Genomic DNA, 20,043 nt, shown 5'->3' on the forward strand with positions numbered 1-20,043 from the left:
CAGACAGATGGTCATGAGTTACAGACAGATGGTCATGAGTTACAGACTGATAGCTATGAGGTACAGCCATGAGTTATAGACCATCAACAGCAGATGAACTAAGCTGAAACAATCTGCTAGATGCTGCCAGTCTCCAGCAGGCCACAGTTGCCCTACTGAACTGGTTATGGGGGGATGGCAGTTTGTGTAACCTGTGCCCTGTGGCTACTGCTAGTCTCATGCTGATGGCTGTCTTCCTCATTTCAGGCTTCTCCAGTGACAGTGACCTCCTGTCCCTCACTGTTGATGCAGACTCTCTTGCTGAGGTAGATGATGGAATGGCTTCCAGCCAGGGTTCTCCCAGTAGAACTTTTGGTCTGAGTGTGTCTGTGGATCCTTCAGCAGTAGGGGCTGTTGCTTCTGACAGTGAACCAAGTAAAGCAGAAGAGCGGGAAAGCCGCAGCCTCTTCCCCAGCAGCTTAAAGCCAAGGCTCGGCAGGAGGGACTACCTGGAGAAGGCAGGGGAACTCATCAAACTGGCCTTGAAGAAGGAGGAGGAAGACGACTATGAAGCTGCTTCTGACCTTTACAGGAAGGGGGTCGACCTGCTCCTAGAAGGTGTGCAAGGTACGGTTTGCCCACAGTTGTGTCCTGGCCTGGCTCATGCAGTACGAGGCTCTGTACTGTGCCTGGAAGCCCTATGTTCCGTGTCCAGGAGGGGACATGAGAAGCCACAGCGGTGACATCATCTCAGGTGCTTGGCACTCTGAGCCATCTAGCAAAGTGGGTCATTTCAGAGGGCAGGGTGCCCACATGTGCCGTGTGCATGGTGGGCTTTCTCCTGACTTGAGCTCAGCGTTCACTGAGAGCTCCTGGCACAGCCATGACTCAGTGGAGAAGGGAGGCTCTGTGTCCAGCCCTCTGCTTGCTGCTAGCGGAGGTCACTGTCACCTCCACCTAGTCAGTGCAAGTGACAGAACATGCTGAGCTGAGCAGAAGGCAGTGTCTCTAAGCACAACTTTTTTCTGTTAGTACCAGGTTTTATTCCTGTACTCTCCTTTCCACCACAAGGGCAGAATAAAGTGCCCTGTAGTTAGAGATGTGACTTTTGGACAAGACGTGATAGTCAAAGGCTGATGTGACTTTCTTCAGTGGGCTGTGGAGAGTCATTTCTGCTGCGGTTCTGTGCCTCTTACCTCTGCTTCTTATCCTAACACTTCCCTTCACTATTTCCTCTCAGTCCGCCTGGTGCCCCGGTAGTCTAGAGCCTTCTGCCCTCTTTCTAGAGTGTGCGTGTTGGTGTGTATCTAAACGGCTTCTTTAGAAAAAGATTTATTTGTTATGCCTACAGTGTTCTGCCTGCATGTGTGCCTGCACGCCAGACGAGGGCAGCAGAGCTCACTATAGATGGCTGTGAGCCACCGTGTGGGTGCTGGGACTTGAACTCAGGACCTTTGGAAGAACAGTCAGGGCTCTTAACCTCTGAGCCATCTAAACTGCTTCTTATCAAGCACTTTTAATGAACTTTTTCTTAACACTTTTAGATTTATTTGTGTGCATGAGTGTTTTGCCTGTGTGTATGTCTGTGTACGTATACAACATTTGGGAACCCGATGCCCTGGGCGGTCAAAGCAGGTATCAGGCCCCCTGGAACTGGAATATAGACAGCTGTGAGTTGCCATATGGGCACTGGGAGCTGAAGCAGGACCCTTGGGAAGAGCAGAAAGGGCTTTTAGCTGCCCTAAGTCCTCTGCATGAGCCCACATGGCTCTGGACCCTGAGGAACGTCGCGTCTTAATTTTAGTTTTCGTTGTGGGAGGAGGGCAAATGTGTGTATGCGAGTGCTCTGTGCCCTCGGCGCTGGAGTTAGTTTCGAGCAGCGTGCTAGGTCAGGTCCTCTGGAGGAGAAGTGTGCGCTGTGCACCGCGGAGCCGTCCCTCCGTCGGAGACTTCGCCTTGGACGCCCACGTGTCCTCTCCTACCTGCTTTTTCTCTAGCACTTTGATGATTGTATTCACGCAAACACTAATTTCTCAACCGTTTACTTCTGAGTTCCTAAGGTCCTGTTGCTCTTCTTTTTCTCCCAGCCTCTGCTCTTGTAGGGTTTTGTCCTAAGTGAACTCTTCTGCTGTCGCTAGTGGAGTTTCAGGAGTGTAGAGCTGAGCGTGTTCCGTTGTCGTCTTTCTCTAGAAGTGCAGGTTGCACAGTCACTGTGTGCTTCCAGGGTCACAAAGCTGTGGACATTCACGCGTGCAGCAGGGAGGGAACCTGTTATCTGGGGTGACACGCAGTGTCAGGGAACTGACTCATATTCAGTCCGTGGAACCCCAGTGTCACAAATATTACTGTGGCTGTAATTTTAGCATTTCAAATTGAGAAATTAATGCTGAAATAATTTGTTTTCATCTCTCGATTGGTAGATGACTTTTTACCCAGTTTTGTTTCTCAGGCCTTTTTTAGTCTGTTGGAGTTAGTTTATGTATGGAGTATTCTGTCTAAGACCTCTTCATTTCCGTTCCTTTCCCTGTCGTCTTGGATTGCGGTTTATAGTGGGATGAGTTGCAGAATATCTGTTCTGATGTTCCTTGTTTTCCAAACATAATTTACTAGTTAGCCAAGACATTCTTGGCACTAGATTAGCATAGGTGAGCCGTATCACTGTGACATCTTTCTGTCTAAAGTGTGTGTTTAAAAGGGACACTTCATGAAGCTGCCACTTGATGGCACTAGAAAAATAAAAATCATTGCCTCATGCTGAGAAGGGTAAATGCAGATCTGGGTGTAACAAAGACTCATCAGTTAGTCACTAAGCCTGTGTTAAAGCGGCAGTACTTCTGTAAACTCGCGACAGAGCTCTCTGAGTGGCCGAAGCGAGGCAGCATTGCCAGCTCTGTCTTCTGAGCCTCTCTGTCCGAAGCCACAGCCTCCCCGAACGGTCCACTGTCAGTGTGCATGCAGAAAGCAAGCGATTTCATTGTGCGTGTTTCATTGTGCGCTCACTTCCCAATGGCTTCATTCAGACAAACTTTGGGAACCTTAATTACCGAATTCTAGCTTTTTGTTTTCTTTTTTCACTCAGCTACAATCGATGAAATTCTGATTCTTTTTAAAGAATGTGTGTTTCCGTCCATGCAGTTTTGCACATGACGGGATGTGAGTGTGACATCAGAGCAGAGTCCTAGGACTCTGCAGTGGCACAGTGCTCCCACCCTGCAGACCTGTGGGCCCTGTCCCTAAATTTGCAGAATAGTCTCCAGCTTATGGTTGGTTTCTCAGGAAAGATGCCTTCTTGGGGAAAGTTTCTTCTGGTCTGACAGAGCTGTCACTGAAGTGTCAGAGTTGGTAAGACTTTTGAGTAAAGAGCCTCCACTTAGCTCTTTCCAGGGCATTGCTCCCACGGCCTTGGTTTGGCTCTGCATGTTGTATGGGAGTGGTTGCTGGCCTCTGGCTGTCAGGAAAAGTCTTTCAGAGAGGAGCTGGCAAGCTTTGTCTGTGGTTCTCACAGGTTGGAAGAGCTTGCTTCTTTCCTGAGCTTCTCCTTGTAAAGTGGAGCCAGTCAGGTTGTGGTAGAGCTGGTAGAAATGCCAGCACTTCTCTTACTTAGTGGCATTTTCGTGGAGGACACTAGAGGTACTGTCTTCTAGACTCTCAGGTTGCTATCGATTTAAAAAGAAGAAGCTTGGGAGTCAAAGTCACAGGAATCGACCTAGCTTTGTGGAGAGCAGGCAGTCTGTTCCATGCCACCCTGCCATGTCCTACTTTACCCTTAGAGTGGGCTGGTGAGGGACGTTAAGGCAGTATAGCATGCCAATCAGGTAGCAAAAGACACTACTGAAATGCAGCAGCAGCAGCAGCAGCAGCTGCACGGCCTGCCATGTGTTAAATGCTGTCACAGTACCACTTATTTTCTTACGTTCTTTTTAATTTTCAGGAAAGCCACAGCTGAGTTCTAGCTTGTCATACTGGGTGTTGTCTGGGGACACTGAAGTTTAGAGGCCGCAAATACGGCAACGATCCGAAAGCTTGGCACTTACTCAGCGAGAACAATTGTTTAAAACAGGAGTTTGCCACAGGTGTTGCTCTGGTACCACTGCGGTCCCTGGGAATTAGAGCTGCTCTGTGCCTTCCCCTGTGGTGTCTTGGTTGCCACAGAGCCGTGTTTGCTGCTGTCTTTCAGGGGAGGGCCAGGTGGAGTCGTTAGCTGCTGGTGCTCAGGGGCAGCGAGGCTGAGGGGGGATGAGTCTGGGCTTTTCCACACACAAACCTTGGTCACTGGCTGTGGTGCTGCTCGGGAGAGTGGCCCCCTCGCCCACGTCTCTCCTGATCATGTGAGCTCGGTGATTAGGAGACATGGTGAGTTCTCCGTGTCTTGCACTGAGCTTGATGTTACACGTTCATTCCTTCTCCATTTCCTGTTCTGAGTTCAAGCTTCTGTCTGTCGTAGTGATCATCCAGCAAGCGGTGTTTACATGTATGTACCACACGTGGAGATAGTGAATTACATGAGGTTTGTGATGCTGCTTCCAAATGACACAGCCCTGCTGTGTGTGTCTGTGGTGCGTGACAGCACGGTGAACATCGGGAGGGTCTGGAGAGCGTGCTGTCCGGCCACACCTGCTTTTCAGGGACTTGGTGGCAGTGCCACACTTGTCCCAGCTACACGTCTTTCCTGCATCCCCGACTCCTCCTGCCCTCTCTGCCTCCTCTTCCTTCCCTGGCCAGTCTCCCTTCCGTCTCCTCGCCCCTTTGCTTCCTTTTCGTTTGATATATCCAGTCTACATTATGGAGGAGGTTTATAATGAAAAGAGTTATTGTTGGTACGTATTTTGTTGCTGGAAACTCTGTTGGTATTTGTCACCAGTGCAACTGGTTCCAGTGTTATGACTTAGCCACAGTTAGACACAATTCACGCTCTGCCGTTTGCATCCTGGCAAGGATCTGATAGCAATACCCAGCCTTCCCCACAGTGTGCTCCACCCCAGGAGCCATGTGCTTAGCTCTTCGCTGGCCCAGCTGGACTGTCGCTGTTCTCAGCACTGTGCTGTCCTGTCTCTTCTGGCCCTGGCTTGTCTTCCTGGAAGGAGCCATCAGCCAGATGTACATCTGGGTGACTTGAGTTACCAGGTGGGCTCTGAGTTAAGCCATGTGTCAAGAGGCTGGTTTTAGAACATGCCTGGGCCTTGCTGAGGGGCCCCGCCCTGTGCCCATAGTCATCTGAGAAGCAGCTGGGACCAGTGATTCTTGAGTGAGAGTTGCTCGCATATTCGGAAACTCTGTACATCACTGTGTTTGCTTTGAAGTGGACAGACAGACAGCACAGGCGGGAAAGTGTGAGTGTGATGGATGGAAAGCAAGACATTACATGTTAGCATTGGATCTTAGAAATGAAAAATGTCGATGGGCCGGAGAGACGGCTTAGAGGGTAAGAACACTGGCTGTTCTTCCAAAGGTCCTGAGTTCAATTCCCAGGAACCACATGGTGGCTCACAACCATCTATAGTGAGAGCCCTCTTCTGGTTTGCAGGCACACAGCAGGCAGAATGTTGTGTAAGTGATAAAATAATAAATAAATCTTTAAAAAAAGAAATGGGAAATGTCACTTTGATAGCTGAGATAATTATCTCTACCCTTAGAGCTAATCGCATGGTAGTGTGGATGTGTCCTGTAGCTCAGTTTACCGCTGCTCGCGTCGGTACAACATGTGTGAAGTATAAGGGCTGCTGTGCGCAAAGCTGCTGTGCTTTTGTCCGTCCTGTACCTGGGTCCTTACTCCCGTCTTCTTCACTGTTGTGGATCTAGCCGTCTGGGAATCTGGTGACCTTTACCTCCTACTTCCCTGTAGGTGTGCTGGGATTGCAAGTTTGTGTCCTTGCCTCTGGCTTTATGTGGATTTTAGGGCTCTGAGCCCTATTCTCACACTAGCACAGCATGCATTTTATCTACTGAACCATCTCTCCAGCCCTTGCTTTTGTTTTTTGATACAGATCTTTGTTGGCCTAGACATTACTATGATGAGCAGGCTGGCCTTGAACTTGTGATTTCATTGTCTCTGCTTGTGAGTGCTGGGGTTACAGGTGTGCACCACCAGGCTTGGCTTGGAAAACAAAATGTTTGTTTTGAGACAGCGTAATGCCTTCTAATTCAATGGCTCCTTGCCTTTTAACCACCAAACTGTTTTTCCAGCTCTTGCTCCTTGCCTTACAAACCTCTTTGAGAGTTTTCTCCTTTTTTGGTATAATTTTGATTCTTGTAGTGCCCTGTAAGCTCGGGTATCTTGCATTTCTATAATACACATTTCTATAATAGACAGTTTATATTTTGATGGAATTATGTAGGTTCTGTGGGTGTCCTTCCTGACAGTGTTTCAGCGTCCCTTGGACCAGGAGCTTTCCCTGCCCTGTTCCTCCTCTTCCCTCCTCAGCCTCTTGCTCTTTGCAGTGAGGAGGCTTCTGCTTCCGGAGTTTCTTCATGGGAGCGTTACACGTTGGGACACCTCTCTTATAAATGGAAGATGTTCTTTGTGTGTTCATTGTTGGTGTGTGTAGGTTCAGATGGGCTCCGTGTGTTTATCTGTTCAGCGCCTTGTTGAATTACATCTGGTTTGTTACATCTGGTTGCTGTGCTGCGGATTGTGTTTCATAAATGCGTGTGCATGCACTCTCGCACTCGTGTGTGACTAAGATGCACTATTTGTGAATAAAGTGGGTCTTGCTCTCTGTCTAGTATCTCACGACCCCTCCCATCCCCATGCAGAGCTGTGTTCAGAAGGCAGGAGGCCTTGACTCACCTGGCCTTGGGGAGCCTCCCATCTACCCCTGGGAGGAGTCTCTCCTGGGGCTCACGTGTTCCTCCTGCACTAGGTTCTGAGAGTCATCTGCTCTCAGTCAGTTGTTCTGCTAACACGGGCCTCACATTCATTTCTTCCTGACGGCTGCTCTAAGTGTGAGTCCTAGTTGCCACAGAGATTTGTGTTGTAACGGGAGCCACGCTGTGCCTTTTGATATTTCTTTTTATTTTGTTCATCATTTAATGTGGTTGGAAAAGCACTCTTTTTCAGTGAAAAGCACTATTAAGCAAATTTAGGTATTTTTCTAATGTGAAAATTTCTGTAGTTTTTTTATTCTAAGATAAAGATTGTACTTTTCACTATAATTCAATAAGTCACCTTAATTGAGAGTTTTTCAGAACTTAACCATTTTGAAGCTGGCTGGAAGCATTGAAAGCAGTGAAATTAAGGCTGAACATGCAAAGCTTTGAGGTTTAAGTATCGCTCTGTGCCTCTGTATTTTCTGTGTCCATCAGCAGGCCCTTCCCCTCTTCTCAGGCCGGTCAGGAGGTGAGCCAGTCAGTGCGGAGGACTGCTCTGTGGGCTCCAGAGCACTCGTTCCCTGCTCTCCGTGCTCACACCTGCCTTTCTGGTGTCCCTCTATGCCCCAGTCACCCCTCCTTTGAGGTTTTGTGTTAGACTGGACTCTTCCCGATATGTGTAACACCTTAACTCAAAGAGGATCATATACAAAAGAACATTAGCTATGAAAAATGCCTGGCTGTGTGGTTACCTCAGCTTAGGTGTCTTACGAACTATCGCTTCTTCTCTGTCGTTTGCATTGTCCAGCTCCGCACACACACTGTACTTGCTTGTACCCTGCTAAGACTGGATCCTTGGGATCATGGAGGAAGAAGGTATTTTCCTCCATAGTTTTAATAATTGCCCAAGTTTACTGGCCTTGCCTGGTCATGTGACCTCATCTGTTTTCCTAACCCTGTCCAGGGACACTGGACAGAGTTGACCCTAGTTGGTGGACACCTCCTGCTGGCTAGCAGAACTATGGGATGTGGGAGGAGGGGCTAGCACCAGTGAAAACAAGCAGCTGAAATGGCCCCTCTGCCTGCCCTCCTGGTGGACACAGTCCCTCTGCTTATTCTCTGAGTGCACATGGCCCCTCCTGGTGGTGGTTATCATTAGTCTTTCCTCACCTGCCTGTGTAAATGGGTTGTTTCTTTAATTTTTTAAAATCACTTGTAGGAGAGTTGGTTCTCTCTTTCCGCCATGTGGCTTTTGGAGGTCAAACTCAGGATGGCAGGCCTGGTAGCAGGCACCTTTACCTTTGAGCCGTCTTGCTGGCCCTGTGTTGGTTGCTTATGTGTTTCTCTTAGGTGTTCTTAGACTATAATTATACGGAGGACAGGTAACTCTTTTGAAAAATTTGAAGTCTAATTATATGTTCAGAAAAGATAGGTAAGGCCTTGGCTCAGTGTATTACCTCACACAGGAGCATCTCTTAGAGCTGACCGCTGCAGCAGGAGGCAGCATCTGCTCAGCCTCCCAAGGTGCCCGGCCTCCTCCCAGCTGCCCCAGCGCTAGCTGCTGCCCAAGCGTCTGCAAGTGTTGAGTGCAGTGGCTGCTCTTTTCCTCCAGCTCTTTGCAGGGACAGGCTGACAGAGGTCGCTTTCCCCTGGCTGTGCCCCAGGGCCAGCATCTTGTTTCCCTGTGGTTAGTTTCTGTAGAGTCCTCACCCTCTTTTCCTTCGTTCCTTTCACCTCTTCACTGCGCATCCTCCTGAGATCACCCTTTGCCCCGTTAGTGTTTCGGCAGCTTGGTAGAAACTGGAGTCTCAGCTGAGGGATGGCTTCCATCAGAGTGGCCTGTGGGCAGGTCTGTGGGGACACATTCTTGTTTGATGACTGGTCTGAGAAAAGCCCGCAACCCCTGGGCTAGCTGTTGCTGTCCTGGGTTGTATACCGAAGTAAGCCGTGAGGGCAAGCCACGAGGAGCGAGGAGCGAGGAGCGAGGAGGAGCGAGGAGCGAGGAGGAGCGAGGAGCGAGGAGCGAGCACCCAGCACCCAGCACTGCGCCTACAGGGTCTGCTTCGCTTCCAGCCTCTACTTCCTGCCCAGCTTTGCTTGATGGTGAACTCTGACGCTGAAGTGTGAGCAAAATAAACTCTTTCCTCCCCAAGGCAATTTTGGTCAGGGTGCTCACCACAGCAATAGAGAGCTAGCTGAGACGCCCCTTTCTATATGCCTGCTGCCTCCCGGGGAGGGAGCTTTATCAAACCCCACTGTGGTTCTGCTCACCTGCAGGCCTTTCTGTAGGCTGCTCTGAGCGCCAGGCTCCTGCCCATGTCTAGCCATGTTGGCACTGGTTGGACAAGTTGGTTTCCTCAGTCATCGCCCTTTATATTCTTTTCAAGAGGTCACTTACGCCTTTGTCCTATGTGTCCACAGGTCTGTGACAGGGGCCTGGAAACTCTGTTGAATTTGGCTTATTTTCCTTTTTACAGACATTCTGAATATCTGGGTCATATGTGAACTTATTTCTCTCTCTCTCTTGTATTTTGAGAGGTTCTGTGGGGAGATGGGAATTAGGTGGCTGTCAGTGTCCTCTAAGCCTGAAGTCTATGGATGGTGTTTTGAATGTTCAACTTTATCAGTTGGGGTAATTTGTACATATTGGATTTCATCACTGCTATTTATCTGTGGTCTATCTGTGCATATTCTATTTTTCATCTGTGCATACCTGATGAATTTCAAGGTAAATTATCAACATTATGGCCTTTTTCCTGTGGGCACTGGGGTGGGCCTCTGGGTGAAGACAGCATATGACAAACTGTGAAAACAAGTCCTTAGAGAATTAGATATCCTAAACTAAAACGAGGAATTAGAAAATATCTACAATCCAACGAGGAAAAGTTCACAGCGCGAAGATCCAGGCAGCGCCATTCACTCAAAGCAGCAGGAAAACGGACCTTAAAGGAGGGAGAGTGAAATACAACCAGTGCCGTGCGTGCGTGCGTGCGTGCGTGCGTGCGTGCGTGCTGGAGTCACACACAGTGGCTTACACAGCTACCCATGAGTAAGGAAAGTTAGGCAGAGACAGGAACTACTGGCAGCCTAGAGTGAACCAGAGGCGGAAGCTTCATACCAAGACGAACAATATTCTGTGTGTGTGTGTGTGTGTGTGACATTGCAAAAGAAGAAATTAACGAATTCTAGGACTCAATAACACAGAGTATCCAAAACAAAACAGGAAGAGGTAAAATATTTGTGGATTATTATATGTTCAGTTTAATTGATGAGTGGTCACGGTGCCATTCAGGTCTTTGCCAGGCCTTGTCTGGAGGCCAGCACATAGTCTGCTTTAGAGGGTGTTCTGTGCGGCCTTGTAAGCTCTAACTAGTCTGATGTGGTGGGTTAGAATATTCTGTAGGTGCCATACAATTCAGGCTGGCTAAAACATTGCTCAATTCTTGAACATCATTTTTGGCCTCTGTTTTAACCATTATTGAGACATCTCTAATATTGCTGAATTATCTGTCTCTGTATTTTGTTAACTTTTTCTTTCTCTGTTTTGGGGTAATTATTACATTTCTGATTAATTTACTTTTCACATTATAAACTGTCTGGTTTTGTTTCTTGTACTACTTTTTTGTGAAATACATTTTGTTGGGTATTCATATAATTATTCTGCCTATGTTTATTTTCTACATAGCACAGCCTTTCTGTCCTTTGCCTGTTTGTTTCTTGGAATCCGAGTGTCTTGCTTGTAAACAAGGGACAGTTGGATCTGTTTTTAATTTTCTTTGCTTCCTACATTGCCTGTGTTAACGTAGCTGGAGTTATGTCAGCTATCTTGGTGTTTGCTGTGGGTGTCAGCCTTCCTTCTTTTGTTCCCAGGATATCATCTCTCTTTAAAGCTGTATCACTTTTGAGTTCTCGCTGAAGTTTCTGAAGATTACAGAAACAAACATTTTAGTCTAAAGTGTCTACTTCATGGTAAGAGTATCCTAATTCTAACGATACATGGAAGCTTTGCTTGCCTATAGCTCGGCCCTTGCTCCCCCTTTTGCTTTTATTCTTACATTGGTGACATCTTTAGATAAATGAGCCTTGTAATGTGGTTTTATAGTTACTGTACTTGTAATCCCAGTGCTCAGTAGGTTGAGGCAGGAAAAATGCTTCAGGTTTAAGGCCAGCCTGGGCTACATAGCAAAAACCTACTTCAAACAAATGAAACAAACAAAGAAAAAAATAAAGGGATGGAGGAGGGGAGAGGATTTTCTTTTTGTTTGGACGTTTGACCTCTGAGCGTTTGTTGGCTCTGGTCTCTTTGAAATCGTCCTGGAATTTGCTGTATCCGTCGTGCCTGTCGGTTTTTACACTTGCACACCAGTGTTGATGAAGCTTGGGCATCTTCATCTGTTACGTCTTCCAGCCGGGTGCTTTTCCCCGTTTCTTCTTTTCTCTTCTGTAGACTGAGTTCTGTGGATGTTAATGTACCTGATAGTTTCTGCAGGTGCTCAAGCCTGGCTTGTTTTCTGTTTTCTGACCCGCTACTCTTGTGACTTCCCCCCTCCTTTTTATGTTGCTAGCTCAGTCTGCTCTTGAGTTCACTCTTTAATTCTTTCAGCATGTTCTCTTGTAGCTTTTGTCATTTTAGATTTAGCTATAGAAACAGAACTCGAGAGGTCACACACCCTGGCCCATCAGGACTGTCTGTCTGCGGTTGATTATGGGGGAGCAGGATTAGTTGTGATGCCTCGTCAGCTGACACAGATTCCTGGGTTTGGGAAGGGCGTGGTTGCGCATCTGTCAGCTCCGTGTGCACTGGGTGGGTCTGCGGGACTACTGTGTCAGTCAGCACAGCCTCTAAGCTGTTGCCCGTGACCATGGCGTAGCTTTGCTATGTGTTTCCTGTGGAGGGTCATGGCTCAGGCAGGAAGTCAAGATGCAGTTTGCCAGTGTATGCTCCTTGAATGTTTCACTATTTTCATGTCAGCTTTTATGCTGAGGGCTTCACATTTTAATGACAAAAATATTTGCTGGAAATTATAGCTTGGAAAAAGAGCAGTGCTTTCGTGCTTCAGCAAAGAGCTAGGTAAAGCACTGATGTGGGTAAAGTAGATGCAGAGTTTTATATTCAGATTGTGTGAGCAGTAACAGAGCATCTGAAATCACCACTTGCACATTGCAACAAACACATCATCATCTGCTTAAAAAAGAGTTATAATTACAGTTGACGAAGCATAGATCCCATAAAAATGCATTAGTGTGGCTTGACACATTAATTACCTGTTTTTGCAGATGTTTTTATGTATTGTTGTGTGAACAGTTTACAAAATAATTACAGGAAAGTCATATGGAAAATAAACTAGGTGGGAGGCTGCTCATCTAAATGTTTTCATCCACGCGAGTCTGCGCGAGGCACAGCAGCTGCTGCACAAGCCAGGGGCAGCTCCCGCAGGCCGAGCGGGCGACCCCTGGCTTCAGCGTTAGCAGCACAGCTGACAAATGTCCACTTCATAAAAAGGCTTAATCCGAGACTGCTAAGGAAATCCTTAATTCAGGTTGGAAGAAATGTAAATATCCAGGAATAATGTAAGTCAAATTAAGTAAAAATAAAGCCAAATCCCAAGTGGAAATCTACTGTCGTTTTAGCACTGGCAGGCTATTAGGCTCTCTGAGAAAGTCTTACGCATTGTTCTGTGCTTTGTTGTATTAAGCGCTGATGTGTATTCATATAACCCTCGGCCTGTTATGTACCATTATTAAGCATTGCTGTGTGTAAACTGCTCAGTTCAGTCTCCAGTTCCTGCTGGAAGTGTGAGCCTGCCTTTTCTCAGCAGCTGCTGTGCTGCAGTGAGCGGCCTCAGAAGTGAGTGTCACTGGAAGAATTGCAGGTCACAGGGCATGCCTTCTGTGCTTTTACAAAGCATGAAGAAAGGCGTCTTTCACAACTGGCTGTCAAGTAGGACAGAGAGCTGGAGTTCATCCTTACTGGTTTATAGTTACTTGGGATACCTGTGTTTCTTCTTGACACTGTTTTGACAGTTTTAAGCAAAATTATGTCAAGATGTTATTTCCCTTTTTAGCGTACTGTGCCTCTTAGGGCCATGTTCTAGGGTCCTTTTGTGGGTATTTCGGCTATTTAGGCAAAGAGACGGTGACTGCAGTCTCTAGCCAGGCAGTTTTAGGCGTTGTTGTTTCTTCGGAGGAAGGCACACAGGTACAGGGCGGAGTAAGAGAGGCGACCCTAGCTGTTGGCATCCAGTCCCTCCCCTGCTCCAGCTTGAAAATCAGTGGAAAACAGGAGAAAGCCACAGTTAGCAGGTATAAACGTGTGCCCTTGGAAGCCAGGTCCTGAAGTGTGCCACACTGCCCGGGACTCAGCGTCTTGTGTGTGTGCCTGGCTGGTAGTCACATGGGGCTGGTCTAGGTTGCGGTGGACTGTTGGAGGCATTGCCGTCGCCTTATGCAGGCTTAGCACTGTTGCAGACCTGGGCTGTCCACTGGTTGCCCTGAGCTTAACCCCTGTGGCTGTGGTTAGTCAGACCTTGTGATGCTGCTGCAACGTCATTTGGGCTCCCAGTCAGTGAGCAGCGCTTCACCGAAGTCTTCTGTGTGTAATGCTGTTGCTGGAACCTAGTTTAGTAGCCAGGTCTATGTCCTGGAGGGCCAGTAGGAAATGGAGAGAGAGCCGTTCACTCTAGCTGTTTCCTCTGTAAGGAGACCATGGCTGCAGCAGGGCGGCGCAGCCCGTGTGACCGTGCCTGCAGGAGGGTGAGCTTGTGAGCTCTGGCTCTGATGGATTCCGGTCAGGTGGGTTCCTGCGGACGGTGTTAGAGCCGGCAGGCTCCAAGCCCAAAGACTTGAAGTCAGCACTGTGACCCACACTGTGAAAGCAGAGGTTTCTGCAAGTTGACCTCTGACTTCCACTGTACAGCATGGCACACACAATAAAGAAATAAGTGTAGTTAGTATTTTTTTTTGGGGGGGGGAGTATTAATGGAACCTGTGAAGCTTCTAGGATAGCAAATAATGAAGTACTCATAACCCTTGTTCATTTTACTTGATTTCAGAGGAAAAATAGTGTAGAGTAATATGACAACAAGAAAACAGTTGTTGGGGCTGGGAAGATGGCCCTGGCTAGGAGCACTTGCTGCTCTCGCAGAGGACCCAGGATCAGTTCCCAGCACCTGCACGGCAGCCCTCGCCTATCTGTACCTCCAGGTGTGGGCGAGCTGGTGCCCTCTTCTAGCTTCCTTAGCACGTGGCACACCTCATTCACGCAGGCCAAACACCTACACACATACAGTGGTAGGAAAGCAAACCGGCGTTGCGTTGGCTCTTTTATGGACTGCCACTTCGTTAGGCTGCCCCAGACAGCTGATAAAAGAATGAGCAGAAGGCTTCTTGGAAGTTAGGGATCTTTCTATGTTTACCTTTCTATATGATTTTTACTCCAACTTTTCTTGAGTCCTTAGCCCGTATTACAGAGCACAACAATCTTTCTGCTTTTAGCCAATTAGTTAATTGTATGTGGTGTGAGCAGGCACTCTGTGGGAGTCAGAGAGCTCCTTGCTGGTCGAGGTCCTCTCCTCCTTCCCGTGGGGCTCAGGGGTCACACTAAGTCGGCAGATTTGCTGCAGGCTCTTACCAGTGCTTCCTTCCTTTGGAGTCTCTTCTCTTTTTTTGACAGAATCACCTGTTAGCCACCTATCTTACTTGGTCTGTCTGTCTGTCTGTCTTCTCTGGCTCTAGATGTCACACCACTAATTCACCTGCCTCGGCCTCCTGAGGGTTAGGATCAGAGTTGGTGCCATGTGCAGGGCCTTTAATGTTTGTCCCCATCCTTTAAAAGCCATTTGACTTGAGAACAACATTAGAAAGTCAGGAATCGCAAGATTTGTTTTGTTTTGTTTTCTTAGAGGTGGGGCTATAGCTCAGTGGTGGGGCCTTGTGACACACTCAAGGCCCTGGGCTCAGTCTTAGCGCTGAGACAAATGGGTAGATCAGGACCAGCCCAGTGCCAGCTTTCCGTGAGGTGCAGTAGCACATGCCTGTGACGTTAGCATTTGGGTCTGGATGCAAGGTGCCAGCACTCTGAGCTGAGGCATGAGGTCACACAGCAAGAGCTGGTTTTATTTCTATATTTATTTTTTATTTTGTTGTCGGATGTATGAACAAGGTTTAATGGCACACCCATCATGGTAGCCGCAGTGTCCATGGGTGCAGAAGCTCTCAGGAGCAAGGAGGCTTCCTTGGCATCCTCCACAGGGCTGTTTCTGAGGCAGCAGGGTGTGGCACCACTGAGGCCTCTGTTGAGAGGAAGGGGCTGTCTAATCCGCCTTCTTAAAGTTGCCACTGATGTAAGGCACCCAGTCCAGGATCAACCGCCAGTCTGGGGCCCACACTAGCCCCATGGCACCCACAGTGCCTTACATGCTGGCTGTGGGGATCCAATTCTTGGCCAGTTCCAGGTAGCATGGGTCTAGAAAACGGCTCAGCATTGCTTTAGGGTCTCAGTACTCAGGCTCGCCCTGTTCCTCTGCTCCAGAGCACTGCAAGACCTGGTTTTAAAAACAAACAAAAACAAGAGCGGGGCATGGTGGTACACATTTGCAATACCAGGACTTGGGAAGAAGGTCATAGGTCAGCATGGCCTGTGAGACCCTCTTTCAAATCACATAAAAAAGCCAACCCAGCTGGCCTTGAACTCACAGAATTCACCTGCCTTCCTGTCTTGAGTGTGGGGATTAAAGGTGTGGGATTCTACAGTGGCCAGCAATGATGCTTCGAAAGAAATAAAATGTTTTGGTTATTCCCTTTTAAAATTGTAAGAATAAAGAGAAGGTAAAGAGCAGAGAGACAGAGCTGAGGCTTGGAGTGGCAAGTGGGGCTAGCCCAGGGTCAGCTGGGCCTGGCTTCCTTGCACACCGGAGCCCGGGAAGCGGAAGCAGTGAGCACTTTAGGACTTTAACTGTTTTTGGTGACTTTTCTCTCCTGGGGGTCTCCTAGCCACTGGTTTTGAGAGCAGCATTGGGAGAGAGTTGGCTCAATGCAAATACAAGGCAGACTCCCGAACTGACCGGCTCTGTTCCCTCTGAGTGCTGTGGGCTTCACCTCCTGCAAGACGCGCAGCTGCATGAATCATTCCTTCTTTCAAGGTCGCCTTTTGTTTTGAGAACACTTAACATAAGGTGGAAATGGTAGGCTATACCTGAGAAGAACAAAGCATCATTAAATACAGTCAATCAGCACTTAAAAACTGTAGCCACCAAGGCCATCTTAAATAGGTACATTCTTTTATGTGACCCAGTTGTAAAACAAAAACAAAAGAAAAAGCAAGAAAAAGCAACAAACAAAACTCAATGCAGTACCCATAGGTTGGTCTGATGTCCTTGCTGGAGCGATAAAGCCCAGGGAAGCGAGAGGCCACTGTGCGGCCCTGTTGGGGCAGAGGACGAGAGCTCACAGAGTCTAGTGTGGGGGTCGCGTGTGAGCATGTAGGGAAATCTGCCTAAAACACCCTGGAAGTCTCAGGAAATGGCCGCTGAGGTGCACACACACAGACACCCGTCTTCTGAGACGAGGTGTCTGAGCTGGCTAGTCCTGGATTCAGCTTTTCTTCTGTTTAGGGATGAAGGAGAGTGGATCGGAATCCATTCAGTTGAAGGCCATCTGGGTTGTTTCCAGTTTCTGGCTCTTACAGATAAAGCTGCTATGAACGTAGTGGAGCAGGTGTCCTTGTGGTGTGGTGGAGCATCTTTTGGGTGTGCCCAGGAGTGGCATAGCTGGATCTGAGGTAGCACCATTCCCAATTGTCTGAGAAAGCACCAAGTTGATTTCCAAAGTGGTTGTGCAAGTTTGCACTCCAGCAGTGGAGGAGTGTTCCTCTTTCTCTACATCCTCTCCAGCATGTATTGTCACTGGAGTTTTTTATCTTAGCCGTTCTAATGGGTGTAAGATGGAATCTCAGAGACATTTTGATTTGCATTTTCCTGATGACTAAGGACGTTGAGCATTTCTTTAAGTGCTTCTCTGCCATTCAGTATTCTTCTGTTGAGAATTCTCTGTTTAACACAATTTTTAATTGTGTTATTTGGTTTGTTGGTGTTTAATTTCATGAGTTCTCTATGTTTGGGATATTAGTCCTCTGTTGGATGTGGGATTGGTGAAGATCTTTCCCATTCTGTAAAAAGATTGCTGTTTTGTCCTTTTGACAGTGTCCTTTGCCTTGCAGCAGTTTTTCAGTTTTTTGAGGTCCCAGTTTTTGATTGTTGATCTTAGTGCCTGAGCAAGAATAGCTTTTTATCAGGGGCATGTGACTGGAGGACGGTGCCCAGGGGTCCTGCCTCTTGCAGAGTTTGGTAGTCTAGCGTACAGAGGGCATGTGTTCTGTAAATCATCCTTTTATATCGAACTCAACTTTTAGGAGACACTTGAACTTTTGACAGGACAATGGCTGTGCTTTTCATGGTCCCCAGAAGCCCTCGAGAGCAGTGGGCTGCATATGTGACTTCGAGATACGCTAACTGGTTTATGGCTCCAGAGTCTGTCTACGGGCTGCGGAGCCTGGGAAAACAGCAGCTGCCAGTCTGATAAACCGGACGGCTGCCACAGAGAGGGCAGCCTGTGGGCGAGCTGCCGAGGGTGTGCGCCCTAGGCCGGAGGAGCCACAGGCTGGGAGCGCCCTCTGCTGGGGAAGGAGGGAGCTGGGCAAGCTTTCAGTACTCCTGCGGTCCTGCCCAGCCTCTTCAGGGCAGCTCTTCCCCATCTCAATTCTCTGTCCCACTGTCGGTCATTTCTGGGAGCACCTTCACAGACAGCCAGAAATATGCTTATCAGTTTTCTGGGGTGTTTAAAAAGTCAACCCAGTCAGTTTGACAGCTACGGTTAAGCGTCAGACTTGAATAGTGGGAGTCGTTCTCCTGTCTGTGTGAACCACATTCACAAACAGCGTGATGAGTTAGAGCTGTTCTGGTCCAGCGCCGAGGCACTGGGCAGCAGCGCTCCGCCCAGCCTTTATCCATGGCTGCTGTGTGTAGTCACCATGGCCTTTGAAGGGGCCGGGTGGGGGAACCGCACATCTGCATACGGAAGGGACATTCTGAAGCCCTCCAGCCTTTCTGCCATGCTTGTAGTTTCCATGGCAGTGGCCCCCATCAGCAGCGGGAGTCCATTTCAGCACTGGTTTCACAGTCCTTGTTTCTCTGTTTCTATGGAGACTGCCTAGAAAGTGGCAGAAAAGCCAAAAGTTTAAAAAACAGTGATTTGATAACAAAATCTGATTGGAACTGTATGTGGCTGCAGCCATGTATGCCACAACTTGTTGTGGACTTCAAGGTAGTGTGTAGGGCAAGCTCACGGCTCTGAACAGAGCCAAGTCCAAAGCTTAACAAATGGGGTCGAGCCCAAGGTGAACCGAAGATGCTAAACAGCGGTTTCAGTTAGAGCGTGCTGTCATCTAGGAGAAGAGTGGGGCTGGGGTAGCGTGGGGCAGGCACCACGGCCCCAAATCGTGAGCCCAGCCACAGCCTGGGTGCACAGAGCCAGAGAACCATCATTTGTGTTCTGCCATCAGTGCCAAGGCATGCGGCAGTTATTTATGTGATTTTCCCTTTTGATTTCACGTATATGGTGTGTGGATGTGCCTTTGCGTGCATGTGTGTGAGCTTGTGTGTGTAGGAATATTGTGAAAGAGAGGGCAGAAAGACTGAGCCAGAGGACCAGAAAGTCTGCTATGAGACCATGCCCTCTGTCCATGACAGGAAGCTGCCGTAGGAAACTCAAGACCACGCTCACCTAAGGTCACGAGACCTTGACGGCACTAGTGACATCCCGAGAGGATGAGGATGCTGCTAGATGAATGACTGTGGAGCGAGGGAGACTCCTCCCCAGCTCTCCCCAGAGAAGCCCTGAACACACATGTATGCACATAAACACGAACACACATGCATACACACATGCACGCACACACACGAATAGCACTTGGTCTTTTATCCATCTTTAAATGAAATGGTGCTTCTTAGTCATACACATCCTCCCATTCTGGAGAGAAGCTCAATAAGCTCTTGAGGTCTTGGGAATTCCGAGGCTGTTTTTAGGAAATGGAGACCCAGATTTGTTAAAAGACTTACGTAATTTTAAGATGTTGGGATTTCAGGCATGTCCCTGCTTCCCCATGTAAGACGAGTGAGAACTGGCTGCTATGACACACCCATGAAGCGCACACAACTCAGTGTGATTTTAATTCGGTTCTGTTCTCGGCTCGGCCGGCCGTTTGTGTGGCCTGTGGCCCAGGCCCTGCTTACTGAGCTGCGTTTGCTTCTGGTTGGAAACTGGATGCTGCCTGAGCCAGGGCTCGCCTCTCACCCAGAGCTTTCCGCGCGCTCTCGTGTGTCCGTGGCGAGGCCGAAGCCCTTTGTGAGTTTGACTTCTCTTCACAGTCAGCGAAGTGACGAAGCGGGGGCGGCTCGTGGGGTGAACCGGGCCCACGCCCCCTGGTAAGCAGACCTCCTCTCTGTCCCCTCAGGGGAGTCGAGCCCCACGCGCCGGGAGGCGGTGAAGCGGCGCACGGCGGAGTACCTCCTGCGCGCCGAGAGCATCGTGCGGGCCTCGCCGCGGCTGCCCGCCGGACCCCAGGTAGGCCCCGCCCGCGGCCGCCCCTCCGCGCCGCCCGCTCCTGTCCCAGCCTTTCCCAGCGAGGACGGCTGAGGCCCGTGCTCCGTGGAACGTTCCCGTCCTTCGCTTGAGTCATCGTCAGACCCACGGCAGAGGAAGCGAGGCCTGCCTTCCTCGTCTCCGCCCACCCGTGCCCCGGGCAGAGTTAAAGGAAGACCGGGTGGCTCAGTGTGAGCGGCTGGTGGCCCCGGGGGCAGCGGGGAGGCTGGGCCCGGCCTTCTCTGTCTGTCGGTTCTGGATCTGCGCGTGCGCGGCGCTGCCCGCAGGGCGCTTCCTTCCGCAGCCGAACCTCCCGCGGCTGGTCACAGGCTTGCCGCCGGGCGGACAGTGCAGGCCACACACTCCCTGTGATCCCAGCCCACAGCTGCGCGGCGCTCTTGCTCCTCGGAGGCCGCAGCTCTCGTGCACGGCTGTGCAGCTTTGTCAGCGGGCTGAACCTGCCCTCGGGTGCGCGCGTTTGCCGCAGCCGCTGAGGCCCAAGCTGTGGTGAAGGTTCGGCTGTCTGTCCCCCAGCGCTGCCCGCGTTGCCCGAGGCTTCAGAGATATGACTGGCTGTAGCGGCCAGGTCCGGTCTGGCCGAGTCTGGCCCGTTCCGGAGCA

General features: G+C 49.3%; 1 protein-coding gene and 1 pseudogene across 5 annotated transcripts in view; one reads left to right on the forward strand and one right to left on the reverse strand.

Moving 5' to 3' along the window:
- Positions 1–20,043, forward strand: part of Rps6kc1 (ribosomal protein S6 kinase C1) — a 126,046-nt gene that overhangs the window by 40,237 nt on the left and 65,766 nt on the right. For 2 of the 5 annotated variants that reach the window (XM_055609157.1, XM_055609158.1), the window contains exons 6-7: positions 247–606; positions 19,295–19,404. The exons of 1 other annotated variant lie outside the window; for it this stretch is intronic. In XM_055609157.1, coding sequence (XP_055465132.1) covers positions 247–606; positions 19,295–19,404 — 470 coding nt within the window. The remainder of the gene's footprint in view (positions 1–246; positions 607–19,294; positions 19,405–20,043) is intronic. 2 more of the 5 variants (XM_055609160.1, XM_055609159.1) reach the window with 2 other exon arrangements.
- LOC129678403 (cytochrome b-c1 complex subunit 10-like) lies at positions 15,099–15,269 on the reverse strand (annotated as a pseudogene).

The sequence above is a fragment of the Psammomys obesus genome, unplaced genomic scaffold (genome assembly GCF_907164565.1).
Source record: "Psammomys obesus unplaced genomic scaffold, mPsaObe1.curated_primary_1811, whole genome shotgun sequence".
Lineage (NCBI taxonomy): Eukaryota > Metazoa > Chordata > Mammalia > Rodentia > Muridae > Psammomys > Psammomys obesus.